The sequence below is a fragment of the Astyanax mexicanus genome, chromosome 13 (assembly GCF_023375975.1).
Source record: "Astyanax mexicanus isolate ESR-SI-001 chromosome 13, AstMex3_surface, whole genome shotgun sequence".
NCBI classification, from domain to species: Eukaryota; Metazoa; Chordata; class Actinopteri; order Characiformes; family Acestrorhamphidae; genus Astyanax; species Astyanax mexicanus.
Window position 1 is genome coordinate 6097501 of NC_064420.1, and position 23095 is coordinate 6120595.

General features: G+C 37.2%; 2 protein-coding genes and 1 long non-coding RNA gene across 4 annotated transcripts in view; 2 read left to right on the forward strand and 1 right to left on the reverse strand.

Annotated features, from left to right (window-relative positions):
• Window positions 1-126, forward strand: part of LOC125806774 (uncharacterized) — a 609-nt gene extending 483 nt beyond the window's left edge. The window contains exon 3 of the long non-coding RNA XR_007441616.1: window positions 1-126. This exon is cut by the window's left edge and continues 7 nt beyond it. This is a non-coding gene — a long non-coding RNA (uncharacterized LOC125806774).
• bin2a (bridging integrator 2a) overlaps window positions 1-15877 on the reverse strand; it is a 17118-nt gene extending 1241 nt beyond the window's left edge. The window contains exons 1-12 of one of the 2 annotated variants that reach the window (XR_007441615.1): window positions 15738-15877; window positions 11366-11532; window positions 8953-9033; window positions 8308-8362; window positions 6926-7020; window positions 6740-6835; window positions 5565-5672; window positions 4653-4738; window positions 3822-3897; window positions 3637-3719; window positions 2755-2859; window positions 1743-2212 (exon numbers count right to left, since the gene is read on the reverse strand). Coding sequence is in view for 1 of the 2 variants with exons in the window: in XM_022677275.2 (XP_022532996.2) it covers window positions 1831-2212; window positions 2755-2859; window positions 3637-3719; window positions 3822-3897; window positions 4653-4738; window positions 5565-5672; window positions 6740-6835; window positions 6926-7020; window positions 8308-8362; window positions 8953-9033; window positions 11366-11470 (1272 nt within the window). In the remaining variant the exon portion in view is untranslated. The remainder of the gene's footprint in view (window positions 1-1742; window positions 2213-2754; window positions 2860-3636; window positions 3720-3821; window positions 3898-4652; window positions 4739-5564; window positions 5673-6739; window positions 6836-6925; window positions 7021-8307; window positions 8363-8952; window positions 9034-11365; window positions 11533-15737) is intronic. The other variant, XM_022677275.2, reaches the window with a different exon arrangement.
• si:ch211-210c8.6 (uncharacterized) lies at window positions 13687-21735 on the forward strand. Its single transcript, XM_022677276.2, has 5 exons — window positions 13687-13889; window positions 16037-16142; window positions 16426-16532; window positions 17465-17637; window positions 19507-21735. The coding sequence occupies exons 1-5, from the start codon at window positions 13784-13786 to the stop codon at window positions 19783-19785; spliced, it is 771 nt and encodes a 256-aa protein (XP_022532997.2). The 5' UTR covers window positions 13687-13783; the 3' UTR covers window positions 19786-21735.
• Window positions 21736-23095: the final 1360 nt, after the last annotated feature.

Consider the following 23095-nt stretch of genomic DNA (forward strand, 5'->3'; position numbering starts at 1 on the left):
GGATGTTTTGGTTTGGTTGGCGTGATGTTTGGTAAGGTTAGTTGGATGTCTTTGTGTGGTCGGCTGGATGTTTGTGGAGGTTAGTTGGATGTTTTGGTGTGGTCGGCTGGATGTTTGTGAAGGTTAGTTGGATGTTTTTTGGTGTGGTTGGCTGGATGTTTGGTGAGGTTGGCTGGATGTTTTGGTGTGGTTGGCTGGATGTTTGGTGAGGTTAGCTGAATGTTTTGGTGTGGTTGGCTGGATGTTTGTGGAGGTTAGTTGGATGTTTTGGTGTGGTTGGCTGGATGTTTTGAGAGGTTAGTTGGGTGTTTTGGTGTGGTTGGCTGGATGTTTGGTGAGGTTAGTTGGGTGTTTTGGTGTGGTTGGCTGGATGTTTGGTGAGGTTAGCTTGATGTTTGTTGAGCTAGCCGGATGTTTTGGTGAGGTTGTGGTTCCTTTTTTGTTCATTGAGTTATAAGAGTTAATACACACATACGCACAGGAAGTGACTTGACTGAAGTGTTTTAAAGGAACTGGGAGCTGTTTTTTTTTAAGGTAGGTTTGACTGGATTAAAAATATTTAAAAAGTCAATACTAAACTAAATAAATCTGTCCAGACTGTCTAAACAGCTACTAATAATATAGTGTTTTTACTTTAATAATAATCTGCAGCACATCTTATCTAAACTGTTAGGCTGTGTGTTATTTATACAAACACAAAGATCAGATCTAATTTGATTTCTGGACTGACTGTAGAAACATTTGACTGGGATTCTTATTAACCTATTTTTTAATTAATTGAGTGTAATGTTGGGCAGTTTCTTCAATATGAAGCCAAAGTGTCTGCATTTCCACAAATAAGTAACATGGTGCAGAAAAGCACAAATGTAATGTATCCTCATATGAGGATGCAGAGTCTCAATAGGTTAATGTATTTTTTTATGATGCATTTTTCTCTATAAATGATGTTATGTAATAACAAAGTTTGGGAGAAGGACCACGCGTGGTAGTGTTCTAACTCCACCCCATATCAATCAACCTCCCTATAAATACCTGCCTTAACTAACTATGTTTCGTGACGAAAGTTTGCAACCCACCTCCTCCCCAACAACCCCGCCATTCTTCTACTCTATTACTTCCTAATAAATAAAAAGGGGGGGATATAACTGCACGCTCCTTCAGCATGCAGTTCAGAACTCCAGCCCAAAACTCCCCGAGTTCCCTCCCTGTTTTCCTTCCTTTCTCTACTTCGTTTAGGCGTGGTCCGCACTTAGCAAAGCTTATATTACACCGTTTAAAAAGATTTAAGTGCAGCGTAGTTCTAGCATGTTCTATACACATTTTAACAGTAACAGAACTGTACTAATTTATGGCAGTTCATGGATATTTTACAACAGTGGAATAATAAGACTTAACACCTGGAAGAGTTGCAGTCATTATGTGTGTGTTAACTTAAAGAGACACGAGCAAGCTTAGTTGTTATGCATTTTGTTCTACATTGTTTCACACTGGTTGTTAATTTGTGTGAAACCTACACCAATATATTATTACTGGTGTTCTCTTTATTTAAGAGTATTTTTTCTTCTTCAGTAACACAGATGCTGTGAAGTATCGTTGAGAAGTGTCTTGGAATATATCAAGTTTTGCAGAATCACATTATTGTGATAATATCATTAAGAAACTCGGATTTGATCAGGGGACATGATGACCTGCTTATCAGGACATCCATAATTAGAATTTTTACTAATCTAACTAGTACCTACCTTGGAAGATTCAAAATCATCCAGAGCCCGGCTTCTTCAGATCCTCAGGATGGGGACTGTGCTTTTCATGAGCTTCAGAATGGCTTACATTTGGCTCCTGCTCACTGTCGTCATCATCCTCATCATCATCATCATCCTCATCCTCCTCTGGAGCCGAGTCATCTTTCACCCCTGCACTCTCTCTCTCTCTGTCCTGCTCAGAAACACTCTGTGACTCTTCCTCTTTCTTCTCCTCCTTCTTCTCCTTCCCTTCATCCTCAGGCTTCACATCTTCCTTTGCAGCACTTTGTGCACTGTGTCCACTGTCTGTTACCGTTGCAGTAGAGCTGTCTTCGCTGGTGGAGCTGGTGTCTGTGTTCTTTGCTGCAGGCGTGGGGTCCTCAGTGGGTTTTGGTCTGGTGGGACTGGTCGCAGGGCTGTACGACTCATAGGATCCCCGTTCTGACCTGAAACTGGAATTGTACTCTCTCCTGAAAAAACATGAATACGATAAACATGTTTGTTAAACAACCATGTGGAAAGACTCATCTTGTGATCGTGGAGAAGATGTTAAAATAAAATCGGGTTAAGGACAGTCCAATGCATTATTAAAAAGTAGAACGAAAGTGGGGAAACATCCTCTTCCAGGAAGAAATGTGGTGGAAAAAATATTATATTATATTATATTATGGAGATTGGCGATCTCCTAAATCAAATGGTAGAAAGAGAGAACTCAGGGATATGTTTAATAGTGAAAGTAAGAGCATTTCCACACGCGCAATGTGAAGGGAACTAGAGGGACTGGGACTAAACAGCTGTGTAGCCTTAAGAAAACCATTTATCAGTGAGACTAACAAGCAAAAATGACTTCAAGTAGCTGGGGAGTATAAAGATTGGACTTGACTTCTGCTTCAGTGTAACAGTGTTCAACACTAACACTACATATATTCACCAGTAGATGGCAGAAGCTATCAGTCCATGGCACAAGTAAAATACTGTAGGATATCTGAACATAAAGGATTCCCCTCCTTACCTGAGAGTACCTCGGGGGCTGTAACCCATGTGGAAGTCAAAAAAACTGGACCTCAGTGATCTGGGAGACAGTGCATCTTTTAGTGACCTCCTCTTCAGTGACCCCCTACCAGATAGAAGCATGAAAATCATAATGAGCAATTAGGAAATGTGACTCTCAAAAGACATACAGTAACGTTAATGACGAAAAGTTCTCATTCAGTTGATCAGGTTTAGATCAGGGGATTGTGGAGGACTAACACTTTTTTTACAGTTTACTATGTAATTCCATATGTGTCCCTTAATAATTGATATGTCCTTTAATTTTAATCTACAATGTAGGACATTAATTAAAGAAAGAAATAAAAAAGTGCAACAAAACAGTTATATATAATAGTAGCATAACAGTTTCAAACAGAAACAGAATAACAAAGTTTGAAACTAAGACTAAGGGCTACCACTATAATCTGGTTCGAATCCTGTTCATGTAGCTTGCCATCAGCTGCCGGAGACCTAAGAGAGCACAATTGGCCTTGCTCCTTCTGGGTGGGTACAGTTAATGTTGCTCTTTCCCCTCATCACTCCTAGGGTGATGTTGATCAGCACAAGGCATCTGTGAGCTGATGTATCGAAACCGAGTCGCTGCACTTTCCTCCTGATTCTACTTGGCAATGCTGCATCAGCAGCAGTTCGAAAAGAGGCGGGGTCTGACTTCAACTGTATAGGAGGAGGAGGCATGTGTCTTCACCCTCCTGGTGTTGGGGCATTACTTGTGATAGGGGGTTATTCACATGGCTAACAAGGCCAGACTTACTACTTACTAATTAGAAATGACAAAAAGTGTGCCCAGAATTTGCATATAAGCATGCTTATATAAACAGTGAAAGAGAAGAAAAGCACGCACCGACTGAAGTTCTTAATCACAAAGTTCTTGTCAGGATGTTGGTCTTTGAGGTCCTTCATGATGTTCTGTAAATTGTCATTATTCTATAGGGAAACATTTTAATAAATCAAATTGTTCTTAAACATTAACAATTTAGATGTGTTTTTAAATAAAAGTAAGTGGGAAATATGTGGGAAATGGCTTACCTGTGTCATTTCCCTGTAGAAGATATTTCTCAGATTAGAAATAGCGTGAAAGACCGTAACGTAGCATCCGATCCGACTGTGGAGAAAAGAAACACAGGCAAAAGATAAATCTCAGGATGTGAACTCATACTCTGAAAAAAAAAAAAAAATGACTTCTTACAGTACCAGTACGAAGTTTGGACACACCATAAATTCAGTGGCTTTTTATTATTTTAAAATGTGCTGTATTTTAGATTATTATTAAAAGTCATCCAAATTATGAAGAAAAACATCTGAAATTAAATCTTACATTTTTTGGATTCTTCAAAATATAAAATATTTTATATATTTCTATATAGCACCTTATACAGCTCTTTTATATATAACGTTAATCTCTTGCTTAAAAAACAGCTTTGAACATGAGTTACCTGGAATTCTGGCTTTCAGTTAACAGCTGTGCTGAACTTGCCAAGAGTTAATTACTTTAATTTCTTAATGTGTTTGAGAGCATCAGTTGTAAAGTAGTGAAGAGGTAGAGTTACAGGTATACAGTGAATAGTGAATATTTGAGCAATGTTCTAATCCAAATTATGGCAACTACTAAACTGAGTAAAAAAAAAAGACATTAAGAAATGAAAGTGAGTAAATCCAAAAAATGTCAAGAACTTTCCTTAAGGTCCTTAAGTGCAATGTTTTACACTTTTAAGTTACTACATAGTTCCTTATGTGTCCCTTCACAGTCTGGATGATTTCAGTATTCATTTACAATGTAGGAAAACAAAGAAAAGCATTGTTTGAGAGGGTGTGTCCAAACATTTGATTGGTACTGTACATACAGAAACTTCCCATTACCTGTCATAAAGAACAGGCAGCTCCTCCTTCAGTTCCCGGTTCATGTCCTCAAAAATCTTCTTGGCTGTTTCCATCTCCTCTTTCGCCTGCAGTCAGATCAACAGATTGTTTCTTTAGATTTGCACTATAGAGCTAACATGATGCAGCGTTACACACTATTTTTGCATGTGTAGCTCAATAAATATATATTATATATATATATATTTTATATAATTTTGTTTCTAATTTTTTCCCCATTTTCTCCCCAATTTACACGGCCAATTACCCAACCCACTCCTTAGGACTACCCCTATCACTAGTGATGCCCCAACACACCAGGAGGGTGAAGACTAACACATGCTTCCTCTGATACATGTGAAGTCAGCCACCGCTTATTTTCGAGCTGCTGCTGATGCAGCATTGCCGAGCAGCATCACAGCGCGCTCGGAGGAAAGCACAGCAGCTCGGCTCTGATACATCAGCTCACAGATGCCCTGTGCTGCGGACATCACCGTAGGAGTGATGTGGGGAGAGAGCGCCATCTACCCACCCGGAGGGAGCAGGGCCAATTTTGCTCCCTCTGAGCGACCTCCTGCTCTTAGTGGTAGCGCTTTAGAACGCTGGACCACTCGGCACCCCAATAAATATCATTTTATATATAGAAATATATATAATTTTTATTTTATTTTATTTTTTGATAATTTACTGTCCCTGGTAACTTCTGTCTTCTTTCTAGGTGCAACTATTGTTTGATCATTAGAGTATTTTTGCCTCAATTGTGCAGAAATTTCCAATATTCTAAAAGATTCACAAAAAGACTAAAGCACCTCTACATAAGTAGATATACTCTAAATGTGGGATTTAGTTGTGACCATGCTTTCTTTATTCACTTTCTCCACAGACATACAGTACAAATGATCAGTCTGATCAGACCTTGTTTATTTTGATGTCATCTCTCTTTTTGGCACTCTCCAGTGAATCCAGCTGATGGCGAGCAGAATCGTAATCCACAAGTTTTCTGCCTCGTTTGGCCACTCTTTCCTGAAGAACAAAATAATTAAATATATATTAAGAACAAAACGTTAAAGCAGCCAGCAATCCAGTGTTTATTCATGGCTAAATCAATATCAATATGAATTAACATTGCATTAGGGTGTGGAGTGTAGAGTGTATGAAGTGTGTAGAGTGTGTGGAGTGTAGAGTGTGTAGAATGTGTTGCATGTGTGGAGTGTGTGCAGTATGTGGAGTTTGTACAGTATGTGGAGTGTGTAGCATGTATGAAGTGTGTAGAGTGTGTGGAGTGTAGAGTGTGTAGAATGTGTTGCATGTGTGGAGTGTGTGCAGTATGTGGAGTTTGTACAGTATGTGGAGTGTGTAGCATGTATGAAGTGTGTAGAGTGTGTGGAGTGTAGAGTGTGTAGAATGTGTTGCATGTGTGGAGTGTGTGCAGTATGTGGAGTTTGTACAGTATGTGGAGTGCGTAGCATGTATGAAGTGTGTAGAGTGTGTGGAGTGTAGAGTGTGTAGAATGTGTAGCATGTGTGGAGTGTGTGCAGTATGTGGAGTTTGTACAGTATGTGGAGTGTTTAGCATGTATGGAGTGTGTAGAGTGTGTGGAGTGTAGAGTGTGTAGAATGTGTAGCATGTGTGTAGAGTGTGTGCAGTATGTGGAGTGTGTAGAGTGTGTGCATTGTGTAGAGTGTGTACCGTGTGTGGAGTGTGAGGAGTGTGCAGCATCTGTGGAGTATGTAGCATGAGAGTGTGTAAAATGTATAGAGTGTGTGGAGTATGTAGCATGTGTGGAGTGTATAGTGTGTGCAGTGTGCGGATTTTGTAGAGTGTGTTCAGCATTTGTGGAGTGTGTAAAGGGTGTGGATTGTGTAGAGGGTGTAGTGTGTGTAGAGTATGCCGAGTGTGCGGATTGTGCAGCATCTGTGGAGTATATAGCATGTGTAGAGTGTTTGGAATGTATAAGTGTGCGGAGGGTGTACCATGAGTGGAGTGTAGAGTGTTTGCATGGTGTGGATTGTGTAAAGTCTGTGGTTTGTGTAGAGGGTTTAGTGTGTGTAGATTGTGCAGAGTGTGCGGAGTGTGTGGGCTAATTTTACCCTCATATCTGGAAACTGGCTCATGTAAGAGTCCATGGTAACCAGCGCTTGGTCACGAAGCTTGGTTTCATAATCGTTCCACAGCAGATCTTCCCCCTTTCCAGAGAAAGAGAATTTTATTAGTTAAAATAAAGCGTAAAATAAAAATAAACTCTATACTGTACTGAAGTGTCCCAGACTGATCACCTCCACAACAGCACCAAGGTCCTCTCCACCATCCCAGTCAAGCTCATAGGCATCAAACAGGGACTGGAACAGACGACTGGAAGCGTCACGCATCACTGTGGGACACATTATAATAAAGTATTTAGTTTAAACATTGTTGGGTAAGATTTTACAACAGGTGTACATTCATTACAATACTAAATATAAAAAATGTCATTGTAATAATACTCTGTGAAGCATTTAGGTGCTCCTATCTGGGGGGCTGTTAATTTGTGGTTTACTGTTAACACTGTTAACGCCGTACTAACTGGCCTCCCGGCCTGTGTAGTAAAACCACTACAGATGATTCAGAACGCAGCAGCACGTCTGGTCTTCAACCAACCAAAACGGGAACATGTCACTCCGCTGCTCATTGAGCTCCACTGGCTACCGGTTGCTGCTCGCATCATATTCAAAGTGCTTACAATCGCCTACAAGGTGATGACAGAACAGGCTCCTTCCTACCTGCACTCGCTCCTGAAGGCTTACGCTACCTCCCGGCTGCTGCGCTCCTCCAATGAACGTTGCCTCGCTTTGCCAAACATTCACACAAAGCAATCCAGACTGTTCTCATACAGAGTTCCCCAATGGTGGAACAAACTACCTTCCACTACCAGATCAGGAGAATCTCTCGCTATCTTTAAGAAACTCCTGAAGACAGAGCTCTTCAAAGAGCACTTACTCTCCTAACACCTCTAACAAACTAACTAATTCTAACCTCATCTCCTTCTTCCTCTTCTCTACTCCTCTATCCCATTATTTCCCTCTGACCTCCTTAAGGCCCTATCTATAGATGCTTTATTTTTAACTTCTATTATTTTTGTACTTAACCTCTTCTATTATTTGCACTTCAATATTGTAAGTCGCTTTGGACAAAAGCATCTGCCAAATGTAATGTAATGTAAAGTAATGTAATGTAATGTAACTCTGATAAACCTATCCTGTACAACAGAGGTAACTCTTTCCTGAAGCGTTCCTGATGAGAGCCAGTTTCATCATAACGTTTCTGATGGTCTTTGCAAGTGCACTTGAGTATACATTTATAGTTCTTGTAATTATAATATTTAAAGTCGAATTGTTATATGTTTGTAAAAGTTCCAATAAGGGGTCCTCCTAAAAGTGGTCATAGAAGAAATAGAAGCCAGCGTAGCTGTTTATCGTCCAGGTACTGTAACTGCTTTACTGTTTATGGTGAAACAAAACGTAAAATAACTGATATTAGTGTGTGATTGTGTGGATATAATGGCAAATTTAAGGTATATATATATATATATATATATATATATATATATATATATATATATATATATATATAATATAAAATTGTTTTTAATTTGAAGCTAAATTAAGATAATGGGACTAACCTTTAACAGCATTGAGATACGCCTTGAGGTCTTTGTATATTCTGTGTCCATCACTCTGCAAAAGACATGAAGTAATCAGACATGTTAAGCTTCAGGACCCCACGTCTTTAACTTTTTTTGTTTAATAGCGTGGAGGACAGTGAGTGATCACACACAGTGTTTAAAAACTCCAGCAGCTGCTGTATTTCTACTCACTGTTACCAGCACAACACACACTAACACCTCATACACCACCACCCTGCTAATCAGTGCTAATCACTGCAGTGCTAAAAATAATGACCCACCACCCAAATAATAGCTACTCTGTGGTGGTTTTGTATCCTGTGGGGTCCTGAGAATTAAATAACAGGTTGAAACGAGGATAAGAGAAACAGATACAGGACTACAGTCTGTAATTATTATAGAAGTACAAAATGTATAAAAAAACGATAATGGGTGTAAAAACAAGTAGGCGCTTAATGCTTGCATTGTGTATTTATGTATATACACTAATGTACAGTGGTGTGTAAGTGTTTGCCTACTTCATGATTTCTTCTGAAACATAACTGTGTATATATATATATATATATATATATATATATATATATATATATATATATATATATATATTATAACATTGTAATAAAGCAGTTTCTGTGTGAGTACCTGTTGAACTTGGAGGTTTTGTACACACATCTCAAACTGGTGATCTCTTGTCTCCTCAGATTTACCAAACTTCTGTAAAACCTGCAGAAAACGTATATTTATACAAATATTCATTTAATGTTTGTTCAAGGGAGTGCAATCAGACATAAGTCTAGAAACACATAAATACAGAAAAATATCATCTGACATTTGATGCAAAGATGGCTGCCGATAATAAAGACTTTGAAAGCATTGAAATGTCTTAGCAACCAACATCTTAGCCTACCAAAAGTGATATAATGAAGGGAAAAGCAAGATATTTGAGTTTGAAATGTAGCAGAATTAAAGTTAAAATAAATCAGAAAATAATGATTACATTTACTCCAGCACTGAAATAAATGAACATCATCTTCTTTTTCCATCTTACAGGTTTACATAAGCATTACTGCGGTAATAAAAGAGGCCGTTTACTAGAGACAGAATTGAATGTTGACACCGATTTTCGTCATCTGAGGCACACCCAGTGTAGAAGATAAATACTGGCAATAAAATTTACACAGCTGCTGAGTTCTCCTTTCTATTTCTTTTTAAAGACACTTGCAAAAGTGAAACTATTATGGAGGATGAATTAAATAGTGGATGGAACGTAACCTCCAAACTGCTGTCTATAACTATAGGGGTTTTAATGGTATGAGAATTTATTTTCGCAGTATAATAAACATTTAAATAAAATCTAATGGTTCTACAGAATCACAGTATACAGTATTTTAGAATATTTTTTGTTGTTGTTGATGTTTTTCTTCTTATTATTATTAGTAGAAGGGCTGCAACTAATGATTATTTTGATTAATCTGTCAATTATTTTCCGATACCATAGCATCAACCTACCAAAAACCCAGCATCACCTTATTAACCAACATCAATACCACAGCAACATATTAGCAACTACCTAGCAACACATTGACTAACAACACCAATTAGCAACACTCTACCAAACAATACCAACACCATAGCAACCACTAACCACTGCAACTTCTAATTAAATAACCATTTAGCAACACCCTAGTAACCAACACCAATACCATCGCATCAGCTTAGTAAACCCCTGGCATTACCTTAGCAACCACCTAGTAACAGCTTTGCAGCTGTATGTTTATTAATCGTTGCAGTCCTAATTATTATTATACTGTATATTAAGCCTTAAAGTAATGCAAACAGTGAAAAGGGCTCTTTGTTATGGAGAGGAATTGAAAAACAAATACTTCTGTGGAAAAATGGAAATGCAATCCACAAGATGCCCAATTTCAGTAGTGGGTTCTGATTGGACAGTGATTACATTTCATTTTAGCATAAATAAAACGCTGCTCCTAGATCAGGGGTGTCCAAACTACGGCCCGCGGGCCATTTGCGGCCCGTTTCCTTTTTTGGAGCGGCCCGCGAGGTATTTTAGAAATAGAATGAAAGTTGGCCCGCTGTTAAGCAGGTTTTTATAATGTGAGATTCAAAGTTTGAACGCTAGGTGTCAGAAACGGGCCAAAGAGTCTAAAAGCGGAGAGAGTGTGCATTTCTAGCGCAGAAAAACGGGGCAAAAGAGTCTAAAAGCAGAGAGAGTGCGCATTTTTAGCGCAGAAAAACGGGGCAAAAGAGTCTAAAAGTGGAGAGGGTGCACATTTCTAGCACAGAAAAACGGGGCAAAGAGTCTAAAAGCGGAGAGAGTGCGCATATCTAGAGCAGAAAAACGGACAAAAGAGTCTAAAAGTTCCCGTAATTAAGGAGTTTAATATTAAGAGACATCATGAAATTAAACATAATTTTGAAAAATCTTAGTTTACACAACACTGTCAAAGATAAAGATAGTAAGTCAAGTAAAATGGTGTGTAAATGAAATAATCAGGAAAATGTATTATTTAAAGTGGTATATTTCATTATTTGTTTTATTACAGAGTGTGGCCCGTGACTTCAAATATATTTCTCCTTCTGGCCCCCAACAAAAAAAGTTTGGACTCCCCTGTCCTAGATGAACTGCAAACCTGTGCTTTTTGATTTGTTTTCGAACATTCGCAGCACCCACAGTGGAATACAATGCTGTTGAGCTGATTGCATTTTTTAAGTACCTTTGTGTGCAATTCAGACACAAATTGTGTCTTGTTTTTTAATAAAGAGATCAAATGCATTGAAATGTAATGTAATAGTAGTTTGTATTTTATTTTGGCACATATTCTCCATGTTATTGTAGAAAAGCAATGCATCTTGTGGATTGCATTTACATTTTTCCACAGCACTAATTCCTCTCCAAACTTTGTTGGTTGAATAAAAGCTTTGTTATAGATAAAGCTTAAAATGATTTATTTATAGAAGTACAATATAAGGGGAAAAAGCTGTTCCACTGTTCTGGGTCTACTGAAATGATTTAAATATAACTCCAGGTACATACCTTTTCCTGAGCTCGGCTGAATGTCCTCTGGACCTGTTTGGCGAAGACTGCAGCTCCTCCCTTTGAGCTGCTGCTGGGACTCGCGCTGTTCTTCCTCTCCGCCATGGCTTTCACCTTCTTCCCTCTCTGATTTTGACCTTCTCTGAAAGCTGCTAATATATCAGGCCCTACAAATGGATTTGAGTTAGGAATCAAACTGCCACCTATTCTGTTATCTTGACTGCTCATTCGTGGTCTTGCCTTTGCTCAGTAATAAACTATAGACTATAAACCTCTTATCTATCCAGGCCAAAGCTTTACAGTGTAGTATATCAAGCCAGTAATGGAATTCAGTAGAAGAATGGTAACTCATAGTAAGTGTGGAAGTATGGAAGATGGAAGATGGAAGATAGCACACAAATAAAAAATAATGGAGACACCTGCTAAGTTTTTTTCTCTAATTTTTTAATATATTTAATATGCTGCAGCTCAGCCAATCAGATCTCCCTCCTGCCCTGCCTCTAAACCCATACATCACTCAGTGCCCAGCCCAAACTACCCCTCCCATTTTTTTGTCTTTTTTAAATTTGAGCTGAGGGTGGAGTCAGCAAAACCAAGGGGGTTAGTGCTCCTTTAGAGTAGAAACTTAAGGTGTTTTATGCAGACTTGTATAAAGTCCTAGAGTGCCAGACATGAGTAAAAGTACTTTAAGTGCTCTATAAGTAGAAGTACTAAGGTACTGAAAGTACTTAAAGTAAAAGTACAGTACTGTGTTATTAGTGTAGTTATTACAGAAAGCAGTGGAAAGTTCTCAGAGTGAAAGGCAGAATGGGAGCAGTGAGATCTACATATAAGATCAGCTTGATCTCTTTTATTCACTCAATAATGAGCAGCTTTATTAAACACGGTTACAGTGCATAGCATCCACCGCTCTGGCTTTAGAGATAATGTGGGTTTAGGAATGATTCCTAACATTTTTTAAAAATAATTGTAACATGTAACGATGCAGCACATAAACAGTGTATTAGAATTAAAGTATTAAACTCATGAAAAATATGTGATTAAGTTCAAGTGGAAGTAGGAGAAAAATGATTCCCATTTAGATACATTTTAGTATTTAACTCTACTGTTGTGGTAATTTGCAGAGGTGGAAAGTAACTAATTACATTTACTCACATTACTGTAATTGAGTAGATTTTATGAGTAATTTGTAATTTTTAAAGTAGTTTTTAAAATAGGTAATTTTACTTTTACTACATTTTGACACAAGTAATTTACTTCGCTACTTTGGAAAACTCCCCATGACTGAGTAAAAAAATGAAATGCTGGGGAAAAAAAATTTGAATAAATTTTTTTTTTAGTTTTGTTCTCCATGGCAGCGCAGCTGAACTTTTCCCAGCAGTGTTTATTACAATTAGCGGGAAAGACGCTGTGTGAATCATTGCTACCCATCGATATGTGCTCTGCACATGTTCCCACCAACAAATTTTTTTTGTATGTTTTCATGTTTTTAAATTATAAGTTTTTATTAGTAACATCATATTGGATGTTAAAAAAAACATGTAAATGGCAGTTAAAGCATAGCAATGGCAAGTAAAAAAATAATAATGAACTGTAAAACTATAAAAATACCGTTTATAGTCGCCTATATGACCATAACCTTTTAAAAGTAAAAAAAAACGGAGTGTCTATTTGCACCCTGGTGCAAATAGCACGTGCCACACAGCAAGGCTATTTTCACCCCTTAATTTAAAAAAAAAGAAAGAGAACTCATCTGCGCATGTCTACCAATGAATGCGAGGGAGCGAAAAGGCGCAAATTCACAGATGGGGAAACGGAGACCATAGGAAATGGTAAGCAGAATTTGGTTATTATTTATGTACAAAAGGCCCATCACTCAATTTAACTCTACATTTTAAGATAAATATTTAAGACAGAGTGTGAGAATTATTATCTATCGAACACTGTTGACTGAAAACGAATAAGCTAAGCTAGTGTTTTGGTGGATCTCAGTTTAAGTTATTTGATTGAATTAAAACCAATGGATCATAGAAACCTATGCCCCTTGTTCTTGAAAATGTTTTATGGGGTGGTCTGAACAAATACTGCCTGAAAGGTGCAAATTATTATGGGGAATAATAGTTCATTAAAAACGATTTAATTTATGATTTGTTGTACTTTTTATACAATAATAAATCATTAAAAGTAACTATGTAACTTTTACTCAAAGTACATTTCAAATTGAGTACTTTTTTACTTTTACTCTTTTATCTCTGGATTTATGCTACCAGGCTCTGCTATGTAGTACTTGATAAAGAACTACATTTCCCATGAGTCACCGCGCTTAGAGGCAGTCGGTCAGGAACTCCGTGCTGGTGTTTGAGAGAGTGCAGATTACAGATTTCAGAGCAGTGAGCGGCGGGGGACAGTAACAGAGCGATGGGTGCAGTGCTGCTGAAGTGCGCTGCTGCTGATCTGGGTGTGCAGTGGGTCGGCTGGGCGCTCGCTGCTGCTCTAAAGACCGAGAGGTTTTACGATTTAGCAGGTAAATTACTTTAATTCCCTAATTATCGATCATCTGCAGAGTTTTACTGCTCGGTAACTGTTACACTGTGAGTTCTGCTGGAGCTGAGTTGTGTGGAGGACGCAGGGAGATTTCAGTATGATAAAATATAGAATAAACAGGTTGTTTAAGAAGAATAAAGCGCAGTAATCGTTATAACACGTTATAGGTTATCTAACTGAAGCATGCCTGTTGTGAAACGCGGCCCCGCCCACTTAAAGGAGCCGCGGTTACCAAAAACTTACAGCAGCTGACTTTACCTTCATTTATAATACAATTACTTACTAATACACATTCAGATTTTAGCTATTAAAAACATTCAATAGTAATAGTATTAGATCTACAGATTAATACAATACCCATAAAATAATATCATATGTTACCAATGATCAATCACATGATCTGTAATCATTTCTACTAGTAAAAAAAACTGTACCCTTAATGTAAAATTAAAATAAATGTATGTAAAAACAAATATTTGCAATCCACATTAAAACAAACATCAAATGTAAAATGTTAAGTGTATTACTATTTTAATTTTAAAACCATAGATCCATCCGTCCAGCAGAAAAAAGTACTAATGAAGAGTAACAAATTAAATCTGTGTAGATTAATTATTAATAATTTAATAATTAGATCTAATTTTAAACTCCTAGTCTCTTACCACCTTTGCACAGCCTTGATAATTGACTTTATTGATTTATTATTATTAATATAATATTATTATTATTTATGTATTTATTTTTATCTTATTTTATTTTTAGTTAATTTTTAAAACATTGGTTTGTTTTAGCTGTTTTTTAACTTCAATTTTATAGTTTCTTTTATTTCTTTTATTGTTTTTAGTTATTGCTTATTATTTTTTACTCCTTTATGTTCTTAGTTTTATTTTTTTCATCTGTAGTTGCATTCTTATCATTTTTTATTACCTTTGATTTGCTTACCTATGATTTTATGATTCCTTCAAAATTCCCATTGTTATCTTGTTTGTTTTATATATTATTTTAAAATATATTATATATCTTATTAAAATGCTGGGTCTTTTTTTTTTTTTTTTTTTTTTCTTTAACAATCTCTTCCCTGTGTATTGGCTCGGCTACGTTGTGAATGAGGGCCACCCTCAATGTACTCAGAGTTTAAATAAAGGTTAATTGATTGATTAAAATGAGGAAGGTTTAGAGTTTCTAGGTCTTTGTTCTATTACGTTAAGCCATGTTAAAAGTTTTAGATTCATACATAAAAATAAATACATAATTAGGACATGCACACTTTAAGAGTGGGTAAAATTTTGTATTATATGTTGTTTTTTAGTTTCTAATCTTCTAAAGTGAAAGCAATCAGGTCTATAAGCCACAGACACAGAAAACAGAGAGACTTTGTTTTAGTTAGGCCTTTTTAGCCATTTTAGCCTGAAATTACATTAACATACAATAGGAATGCATGCCGTTTGGTTAGATCTTCTAAACTTTTGGTAAAATTATTTAAAGTGCTTTAGTACAAATGTGTCATTTTTGACCTAAGGTGCAACAATGGGTCCAAAAATAGCCTCTACATATTACAGTTCTAATTTCTAAGTTCTGTGTCCTTAGTGTCATTATTGCTTTCAGCCAAACGATTAGATATAATCACTAATTATATTATACAACATATAAACAGATAAACATAGCAAATTCAACAAGCCAAACCTGAATCTAATATAATAGATAATAAATATAGAGCTATTTCATTCAGTGAATTGTACTCAGTATTTCTTCCATATAAAGTAACGCTCATCCCACAGATTTTCTTTTATATTTATTTTCTATCCACATAATAAAATATCAGTCTCACCTGTCAGCACTCAATTTGCATTTCTTTTCAGTAGCGCACAAATGTTATCCAATCCAGTCAGCCCTGCTCTTCAGTCCCAGCTCTTCATGTGCTCCTTCCTGTCTTGGAAGATATGTGCTCTTGAATATCCTTGAACTTTGGAACCAATTGTCTGCAGGTTCTTGGGTAAAATATTCAGTGAACACGCCTCACTTGTAAACGCGGCCGACTCGGGTGAGCGGCTACAGCAGCCGTATTATAGGAAACCGCCCCTTAATCAGCCTCATTAAAGGTGTACTCTTCTGTTCTTCCTATTCCAGGCTCCGGCACTTTTATACTGTTGGCCCACCTCAGTCGTACATGGGGCAGAACAAGATATCTGAGGCAGAATGTACAGACTGGCCTGGTCACTGCATGGGGACTGAGGTATAGTAACTATAGAACTGTGTAGGGAACATAGGCACAACGTTACTGTCAATTAAACAACCTACTAATCAATAATAAAAAAAATACTTTTAACAAAATCATTGAAAATGCAGGGCAATTTCTTTTTAAAGTATAAGAAATCTAAAGTAACGTGTGTTTGTATGGTCCATGTGTGACCCAGTGGAGTGGATTTGGGTGGGTGAAGTCACATGCGCTCAGTAGTGCAGTGTGTTATTGCTGGATTAATAAGTCAATGAGTGACCGGTTTGGCCTTGTCTCGCAGACTCGGGACATTTCTCTTCCTCCGGATCCTGAAGGAAGGACAGGACCGCAGGTTCAACAATGTCAGAAATAGCCCCGGGGTATTCTTTGTTTACTGGACCGTGCAAGGTATGTGAACTGCTTTGCTGCACATTATTATTTTTATGGCTTTGGTTAGGAAAAGCAGTTTTTAGCATTGAAAGTTTCTAAAATAGAATCAATCAGCTTCAACTGCTGTTTATTTAATGTGTTCCCATTGTGTTTGTACCTAATTCAGTGAGATTTGAGATCTGAGCTATATAGTTCCAGACAAAATTAAGACACCACTTTAAAATAATCAGTTTCTGGGATTTTACTATTTACATGTATATGCTTGAGTAATATGAACATTGTTCATGAACTACTGACAACATTTTTCTCAAATTCCAAATACAAATATTTAACTGTCATAAATTCACAGAAAATAAGAAAAGGTTGCAGTGCTTTCAGACCTCAAATAACACAAAGAAAACATGTTTTTTGATCATGGATTTCATGCTTCTTGGCATGCTCTCCACCAGTCTTGCACACTGATTTTGGTGACCTTATGCTAGTCCTGCCACCAAATTCAAGCAGTTCAGCTTTGTTTGATGGCTTGTGACCACCCCTTTTCCTCTTGATTACATTCCAGAGGTTTTCTGTTGAGTTCAGGTCAGGTAATTTTCTGCAAATAAATGCTCTAATAGACAGTATTTTTATTTAGATTTTAAGAGAAATGTTGTCATTAGTTTATAACGTAAAACAACAATGTTATTATTACTCAAACATATACCTATAAATAAACAAATCAGAGACTGATCATTTAAAGCCAGCACTTTAATTTTTACCACAGCAATAATATATATAATACGAGCAATTTTATTTTAATATGAGCATATTGTGTATTTAAATTTACTAAAGTACTTAAGCAGTATAACTCCTGTGTTTTAAACTGCCCAACTGTAGAACTGTAAATCTCATCAGCCAAACCCCTAAAAGAGTAAATTGTAACTTTATAATTTCTCTTTCTCTCTTTATTCCAGCTGTGTGGGTGTTTGTCACTCTTCTGCCAACTCTAATTCTGAACACAGAGCAGAGAGATAAGCCTTTAGGACCTCGTGACTACGCTGGTTGGGCAATATGGGGACTGGGATTTGCCACAGAAGCCATTGCAGACCAGCAGAAATGGAATTTTAAAAATGACCCTGATAATGCAGTAAGTTGCAAGCATGACTTTGTTTGGCAAGTTTGTATTATTCTCGAAATGGTGGGAAAATTCGATTTTACTTGTTCTCCTCAAGCTCTACTTGGATAGATTGTGTTTTTTTAACGAAGATATCTGTACAAATTATACCCTTGCACAACAGACATTAATATATATATATATAGCACAAAACTAATGTTTGCATTATGTGGTCACATAATTACACTTATATTAGAGTTTAAAGCAGCACTAGGTAGGAATTCCTTGATTTTTTTTTATCTTTTTTATATTTTAAAGAAGTGAAATTACAGCTTGAAACTCACTGCAGCGCTGCATTGAGGTGTAATAGGAGGAATAGCGGTGCTCTCGTGTCTGTGCCGGAGCTCCTGTGAGGCGGCTGCGACCAACGCTCATGAGAACTGCGACCTGCTTTCCCACCTTTAGTTCTAACAGCTCTACAAGGACTACTGGTTCATTCTTTGCAAACTAACATACAGACACTCTGGCAGAAGCTGGAAAGAGACCAAATATGTCTTTGAAAACCAGAAAACGAGAAAGAGAAACTAATCCGCCTGAAACATTTATTACACTCTACAACTGTAGGGGGAGCCCACGAGCACAAAATCTCAATCCTACCTAGTGGAGCTTTAACTCCAGGGTGACTCAAGCCCATGAACGTTCTGTCTGAGCCTGACCCAGTTTGACCAATAACTGTCAGTATGAGCTTGAGCCTGATTTAAACCCAACTTTGTTTTAGTGAGTAAAGCATTAGAACTTAGCTTTTTATCTACATTTCAAGTTATTTGAATAGTAGAAATCAGTTCAGAATGATGTTAATGAAAAGTGCAGCACAAAAGAAGCATTGGCATATGGATTTCCAAAGCTCACTTGCATTTATTACTGATTGTTCCTTTAAACCTTTCTTAAAATATCAATTGCAATTCTCAAATGTTCTTAATTATCATAATTTCATTGCTATTTGGAAGTGTGTAATTGCATAATTTTATATTTATAATGCATGTACTGTATATCAGTGAGTATAGGTAAAAACAGTGTATTAATTAGGAGTGTAACAGTGCACTCTGCTCACTATTCAATTCGCTTGGCGATTCTGGATTCACAAATAAATTATCTCACAATATTTGGAACAAATATTAAATGCCTAAAAAACCGACAAGACCATTTCTATTATTTTTTAATCTTTAAGTGTATAAACAAACAAAATTATATTAAATTACATTTTACAGACGCTTTTGTCTAAAGTGACTTATAATAATGATGTACATAGTAATAGAAGTTTAAGGTAAAAAAAAAAAAAAAATTAGATAGGGCCTAAAGGAGGTTAAAGGGAAATTAATGGGATATAGGAGAAAAGGAGGGGAAGAAGGAAATGAGGTTAGAAGTAGTTAGTTTGTTGCATAATTTTACGTGAAAGTATCATTGTGTAAGATATCAGTGGGGCATAGTAACAGAAAAAGTGTTATTTGTTACTGTACTTTTAAAAAAATGTCTATCTTTACTAAAAATATTGCCATTTTCGGTGATATTATGCTTTCAAATATTTCACTACATTATTGGAAATCTGTCATTTTAAATTGTGCGATGAGCACCTAGTATTATATTGGTAGTAAAAGCAGCTGTGTGATTGGATTCAGTCAAAAAAGATTGACATATCCTCTACCCTTTGCTTACGCCCACTGGTTCTCTGGCCTGCATTAGTGGGATTGCGACCTCTGGTGTTCAAACACTGCTGCTACCCGTATTAGTATTATAAAAAAAAAAAGTCCTATAACTACTTCTACTACTGACTACTACTGTGCATTTGTTTCTTTATTAATGCTTATTTTATGGATCTCTGTTTTGCTTTCGTATCGTTTTCAGGGAAAGTTTATCCAGAATGGGCTGTGGGCTTACAGCAGACACCCAAACTACCTTGGTGAGATCCTGCAGTGGTCCGGTTTGTTCCTGTCTGCATCGTCCGTCATGCAGGGCCCTCAGTACCTCAGTGCACTGTCTCCTCTCTTCGTCTGGTTCCTGCTCAGACACGTGAGCGGGATTCCCATCCTGGAGAAGCAGGCCATGAGGAAGTGGGGAGCTGACCCGGCTTTCCAGAGCTACGTCAAGAACACCCCACAGCTCTGGCCCTTCCCTCGGTTCTGAATCCTGTTCTTAAAGCCACCTTGTGTCTTAAATGTTGGATGATATAAATGTTTCACTCTGTTGGTTAATGTATAATATATAATATCAATATGTGTCTTTAAAACAATCAAGATTAGAAAAATAAAAAGTGGCCAAATCAATAGCTGTTGAAAATAGTGGACGCCATGCTTGCATTCTCCATTCCTGACATCTAAAATTAACAAAAAAAAAAAATCTAGAACATATTTTCTTCTTATTAAGTAAACTGCTATCTCATTATTTTGAGATACTACGTCATTATTTTGAGATAGTAAGTTATTATTTTGAGATAGCTAGTCGTTATTTTCAGATACTAAGTCGTTATTTGAGATAGCAAGTGTGTTTGCTTTTGGGGGAAAAAAAAATCTTTCAAAATAATGACTTACTATCTCAAAATAATGATTTAATATCTCAAAATAATGAGTTAGTATCTCAAAATAATTACTTAGTATCTCAAAATAATGTCTTACTATCTCAAAATATTGACATAGTATCTCAAAATAATGAGATAGCAGTTTATATAAATATAGTTTAAAAAATGTGCTGTTTTTTTTCTGGTGGCGGGAATGGGCTTCCATACTTCCGTTCTATAGCATTTAAGGCAAAAAATATTCTCCATGTTGCCTAATTTGAAACCAGAATCTGTGCAGAAAAGACTGGAGGCAGGACAGACATGTCTGTTCATTTGGTAGACCCGCCCCCTTTCCCCAAGACCAAGCTTCTCAGACTGCCTTCATTGAGATTACTGTGCAGCCTAAAGGACCAGGGGACTCATGTTCTGAAGTTGTGTATGTACAAAAACGTATAATAGCGTAGGACATGTTTCATGCTCACAGTCAGATGTAAACGTAATGTAAATGTGCCTTAAGTTTCATTTCAGGCGTACGTACGTTTCTAATGTGTTTTTGTTAGTTAGCAACACTTAGAGGATTGCATTTGCATTGATATTACAAAAAATAAGATCTTTTATGCAGCCATTGGTTAAAATCAGTCAGTTTCTCAGACAATTTCATTGGTTTACTGAAATAATCGTTATTCAAAGTGTTTCCACATGTTGGCAATGTACTAAAAGTGTGCATGGAATTCTGCTTACGTACGGTTTAATACATCAGGATCTTTTTTAAATGCGTACAGATCTTTTCAGCTCTAGGTGTACTCAACATTTTAGTATTAATTCCACGCATACTCTTAATCTGAGTATATAAAGCCCCAGACGCTTGTTTGGGAAGTGTAGCTTTAATGTTTTAACAGTAAAAGTGCCGTTATTATATTTAGTTACCAAATCATTCCATTTACATTTCCATAAAAGTACAGTACTGTGGAGTAGCTTAGCTCTGTTTACCGCTGAGAAGCTATGATGGTGAAGTTTAACCCCCAAGACAGCGCACACTGGTGACCAATAAAAGAAGATAAAATAATGCTTTACATGCTATTTAGATAGCATGTGGTGGCCTTACTATGTTTTTTTTACAGTCACTGTCCAAAATCCCAAATTTTGAAAAACAACCCTCCACCATAATCCCCCCCTCCACCAAATTTTACACTTGACACAATGCAGTCCAACATGTACTAGGGGCTTGGTTTTATACACTGGTGGCCATGGAAGTGATTGGATCACCTGAATTCCATTATTTTAAAGGGTAAATGAATACGTTTGGCAACATAGTGTATATAGGACCTGCCTACCTGCATGCTTAAGCTCAGATACAATCAAATGCTGCAAAGCTGATGCTGTTTTACAGTACAGATAACAACCCAAAGTACACTACGAAAGAAACCTAAGTGCATCTTAAGGATAAGAAATGGAACGAAATCGTTTGAAACCACAGCTGAAAGCAGACTGTGATAAAAAGGCCTGTAAAATCTTCTCAGCATGTGGTGACCGTCTGCGACAGGAAATGATTTGCAGTAAAGTATTAAAAATACTACTAATATATTGTATTGTTATTTTTCCTAATTACTGTAAAAATGGAGGGACTGTTTTTGTGTCAGCTAGACAGACATATAAACCAATATTTTTGTTTAACTTGTTTATTACCTTATAATCTTTTGTTAGGTTTGTTCACAGACATACACTACCGTTCAAAAGTTTGGGGTCACTCAAACAATTTTGTGTTTTCCATGAAAAGTCACACTTATTCACCACCATACGTTGTGAAATGAATAGAAAATAGAGTCAAGACATTGACAAGGTTAGAAATAATGATTTGTATTTGAAATAACATTGTTTTTACATCAAACTTTGCTTTCATCAAAGAATCCTCCATTTGCTGCAATTACAGCATTGCACACCTTTGGCATTCTAGCTGTTAATTTGTTGAGGTAAGCTGGAGAAATTGCACCCCACGCTTCTAGAAGCAGCTCCCACAAGTTGGATTGGTTGGATGGGCACTTCTGGCATACCATACGGTCAAGCTGCTCCCACAACAGCTCAATGGGGTTCAGATCTGGTGACTGCGCTGGCCACTCCATTACCAATAGAATACCAGCTGCCTGCTTCTGCTGTAAATAGTTCTTGCACAATTTGGAGGTGTGTTTAGGGTCATTGTCCTGTTGTAGGACGAAATTGGCTCCGATCAGGCGCTGTCCACTGGGTATGGCATGGCGTTGCAAAATGGAGTGATAGCCTTCCTTATTCAGAATCCCTTTTACCCTGTACAAATCTCCCACCTTACCAGCACCAAAGCAACCCCAGACCATCACATTACCTCCACCATGCTTAATAGATGGCGTCAGGCATTCTTCCAGCATCTTTTCATTTGTTCTGCGTCTCACAAACGTTCTTCTTTGAGATCCAAACACCTCAAACTTGGATTCATCCGTCCACAACACTTTTTTCCAGTCTTCCTCTGTCCAATGTCTGTGTTCTTTTGCCCATCTTAATCTTTTTCTTTTATTAGCCAGTCTCAGATATGGCTTTTTCTTTGCCACCCTGCCCTGAAGCCCAAAATCCCGCAGCCGCCTCTTCACTGTAGATGTTGACACTGGTGTTTTGTGGGTACTATTTAATGAAGATGCCAGTTGGGGACCTGTGAGGCGTCTGTTTCTCAAACTAGAGACTCTAATGTACTTATCTTCTTGCTTAGTTGTGCAACGCGGCCTCCCACTTCTTTTTCTACTCTGGTTAGAGCCTGTTTGTGCTGTCCTCTGAAGAGAGTAGTACACACCGTTGTAGGAAATCGTCAATTTCTTAGCAATTTCTCGCATGGAATAGCCTTCATTTCTAAGAACAAGAATAGAATGTCGAGTTTCAGATGAAAGTTCTCTTTTTCTGGCCAGTTTGAGCGTTTAA